We start from the raw sequence: 3,777 nt of genomic DNA, 5'->3' as shown, positions 1-3,777 counted from the left end.
TATTTAATTTATTTATATACCACCTTTGAGTCCACGTCAGTTGAAGTCCACTTCAAATATTGACTGTAGACAATCTAATAAACTGATTTAAAAAAAATTGCTGAGAGTAGATAGTTGAAGTGCACTTCAGCTGTCATGGACTCAAAAGTGGATTTATTTTTATTATATATTTTATATTTTAATATATGTTTTATGTGGTGCAATCCTATATAAAAAACCTGCTTAAAAGATGCTTCCAAGAAGAGCTTGCAAATATTGTAGACAAGCAAAAAATGGAGAACAGAAACTTTGCCATTATAATAGCAATGATCATGTTCTTAGTCTCCAACACCATTTCAGCAACTGATACCATAACTCACTTACATCCTCTAACTGAAAATCAAACCTTGGTTTCCAAGAACGGAGAATTCGAGCTTGGCTTCTTTTCTCCCCGCAACTCTGATAACCGCTACCTTGGCATTTGGTACAAGAAGATCGCCATTCAAACCATTGTATGGGTAGCAAACAGAGAAGAACCTGTCGCAACACACATCTCTGCATTGCTGACAATAAACATCACCCAGAATAGCAGCGCACTACTTGTCCTCCATCAGAATAACTCAGTTCTATGGTCCGTGAGCGTATCAAGAAAACCCAAGAATCCAATTTTACAGCTATTGGATTCAGGGAACCTTGTTCTGAGAGAAGAAAATGATGAGAATGAAGAGAAGAACTATCTATGGCAAAGCTTTGATTACCCTGGTGATACACTCTTGCCAGAGATGAAGCTTGGTAAGGATTTGAAGACCGGGCTCGATCGACGCTTATCGGCGTGGAAGAATGAAAGTGATCCTTCACCGGGAAGCTTCACATGGGAAATGGATGTCACCAACTGGCCAGAACCAATGCAGAGAATCGGTTCCAAGAAACAGTTCAACAGTGGTCCATGGACAGGACTTGATTATAGTGGTAAACCAACGAGGAAGCCCAGCATGGTTTTCAACTTCACATACTTCTCTGACCAGAATGAAGTGTACTTCATGTTCCACCTTGTGAATACCTCGGTCAAAGCTAGGATGGTCATGAACCAGAGCACCTTGAAGCGTGTTCATACTGCTTGGGATCAGAATGAGCAACAGTGGAAGGTGTATGCTCTTCTGCCCAGAGATTTCTGCGATGAATACGGTTCTTGCGGCCCCAATGGGAATTGTGATGGTAACAAGGTTCCAGCTTGCCAATGTTTGAGAGGATTTAAGCCCAAGTCACCCCGTCAATGGAATGGTATGGGAACAACGTATCTTACTTAGTGTCTCTGTTTTATACTTTTATTTGTTTGTTTTCTTTAATTCTTTATTGTAGTAAGCTCCACTCTTAATTTGTTGAGCTCTTTCTTTTCTTGTGTGACATAGGTGGGAAGTACGATGAAGGTTGTGTGCGTGACACACCACTGGATTGCAAAAGTGATGGATTTGTTAAGTATGTTAAGATGAAAGTGCCTGATACAGAACATAGTTGGTTGAACCAGAGCATGAATCTTGTTGAGTGCAGAGAGAAATGCTTCAGAAACTGTTCTTGTATGGCTTATTCAAACTCAGACACCAGAGGATCAGGGTCAGGGAGTGGTTGTGCTATGTGGTTTGGTGATCTTAATGACTTGAGGGTTCACCTAGCTGATGCAGAACACGATCTGTATGTCAGAGTTCCTGCTTCGGTGTTAGGTATCTCATACCCTTACTATTCAATTTAACTTTTAAACTGTTTTGTTAATGGGTTAAACACAATCATCATCATCATCAATCGCAACTAAATTTTGTGCTATGTGTGAAAATAAACCATCAAAGAGACGAACAACGGAAGCAAGGTCAAGATTGGTGTTGCGATTGGAGGCACTGCTACCATATTATGTGTACTTCTCTTAGTTCTTTATTTCATATACATAAGACGAAGTGGCACGATGAAAAGTAAGAAATCTCTTTGTTGATATACATAAAGTAACTTGCTGAATTATGTTTAGGGCTTAGTACATAAAGTAACTTGTGTCAAAAAATATAATCCAGATAATGCAGCAGTAGTAGATCATTTCAAGGAAGAACAGGAAGAGGATTTGGAGCTTCCATTGTTTGACCTATCAGTTATAGCTAGCGCCACAAACAACTTTTCAATCGACAACAAGCTCGGAGAAGGTGGTTTTGGACCTGTATATAAGGTAATATTTATATACATGATAAGCTGGTTTCATAATCATGCAAAAACAAATTAAAGCCGTTTGTAGCTTACAAAGTTACAGTATTTGCTATTGGTAAATGGCAGGGGACAATGGAAAATGGACAAGAAATTGCTGTTAAGAGACTTTCTAGAAGCTCTGGCCAAGGACTTAAAGAATTTAAGAATGAAATTGTCTTAATAGCCAAACTTCAGCATCGTAATCTTGTAAAGCTTCATGGGTGTTGCATTCATGAGGAAGAAAAATTGCTCGTCTATGAGTACATGCCTAATAAAAGTCTGGATTTATTTATATTTGGTATGAAATTTCTAGATGCTTTGATCCATGTTAAATTGCTCATAGTAGTTGTGGCCCTTCAAGAAATGCATAATTAACTGTCTGTTTGTTCTGAAAAGATTATACAATGTTCAAAAATGACTAGATGAAACGCAAAGAATGCTCTTGGATTGGTCGAAGCGCTTTCAAATAATTTGTGGAATTGCAAGGGGAATTCTTTATCTTCATCAAGATTCAATACTAAAAATCATTCATAGAGATCTCAAAGCAAGTAATGTTTTACTTGATAGTGATATGAATCCTAAAATATCAGACTTTGGTTTGGCCAAAATTTTTAAAGGAGATCAAAGTGCAGAAACTACAGGTCGAGTGGTTGGAACCTAGTAAGGATTCATAATGCCTCTTAATTTTAATTATACAATTTCAATACCAAACTAATCCTTTTTCTTATATTATTCATTAGTGGATACATGGCACCAGAATATGCAATAGACGGAAATTTTTCAGTGAAATCTGATGTCTTTAGCTTTGGCATTTTGCTGCTGGAGATAGTATCCGGAAAGAAGAACAAAGCAAACCATCATGATAAAGAAAGTACATACCTTGTTGGATATGTAAGTATAGATCAGCTATCATTTGATCATGTCTATCCAAACTTATACTTCACAATGAATGCTACATAATTTGGTATATGCATATATAGGCTTGGGATTTATGGACAGAAGAAAGGCATATAGAAGTAGTTGATGAATACCTCAAAGGTGATCTCTCTGAAGCGTTGCGCTGCATTCATATAAGTCTCCTCTGTGTGCAGCAGAATGCACATGATAGGCCAAACATGTCATCAGTGGTTATGATGTTAAGCAGTGAAATTAGCTTGCCTCAGCCAAATCCACCAGCTCTGTTTCTTGGAGATCATTCGGATCAACAACATCCTTCATCTCTCAATGAATTAAGTATTACAACTTTAGAAGCTCGTTAGGATTCGGAAGCATGCCTCAATAATCACAATATGCTGCACATGTAAATGTAACAAACCTATGCAATATGGCATGGCTAGTAGTGTTTTTAATTTCTTTCTTTATTTCTTTCCCTGGGTGCATTGTGTTAGTTGCTATAGAATTCTGCATAATAATGTAGTTCAATTTGGACAGTACATGTATATCCTGTGCCATGCCATCGCCTCCATATTATAAGGCAAAGGGCAAAGGCTTTCCCTTAAAAGAAAACCAAAACAACAATCTCCTATTTCAAAATTAGTTAGTTAGTTAGACGTGCTGATGTCGTCAAGTTAGTTA

At 37.6% G+C, this 3,777-nt stretch overlaps 1 protein-coding gene across 1 annotated transcript; it reads left to right on the top strand.

Moving 5' to 3' along the window:
* LOC107612676 (G-type lectin S-receptor-like serine/threonine-protein kinase At4g27290) lies at nt 244–3,777 on the top strand. The gene is made up of 8 exons (XM_016314381.2): nt 244–1,260; nt 1,389–1,697; nt 1,821–1,940; nt 2,037–2,185; nt 2,290–2,500; nt 2,625–2,862; nt 2,943–3,093; nt 3,183–3,777. Exons 1-8 carry the CDS (start codon nt 273–275, stop codon nt 3,459–3,461), a joined length of 2,445 nt encoding a protein of 814 aa, XP_016169867.1. The 5' UTR covers nt 244–272; the 3' UTR covers nt 3,462–3,777.

The sequence above is a fragment of the Arachis ipaensis genome, chromosome B08 (assembly GCF_000816755.2).
Source record: "Arachis ipaensis cultivar K30076 chromosome B08, Araip1.1, whole genome shotgun sequence".
Lineage (NCBI taxonomy): Eukaryota > Viridiplantae > Streptophyta > Magnoliopsida > Fabales > Fabaceae > Arachis > Arachis ipaensis.
This window is presented reverse-complemented; position numbering and strand designations above follow the sequence as displayed.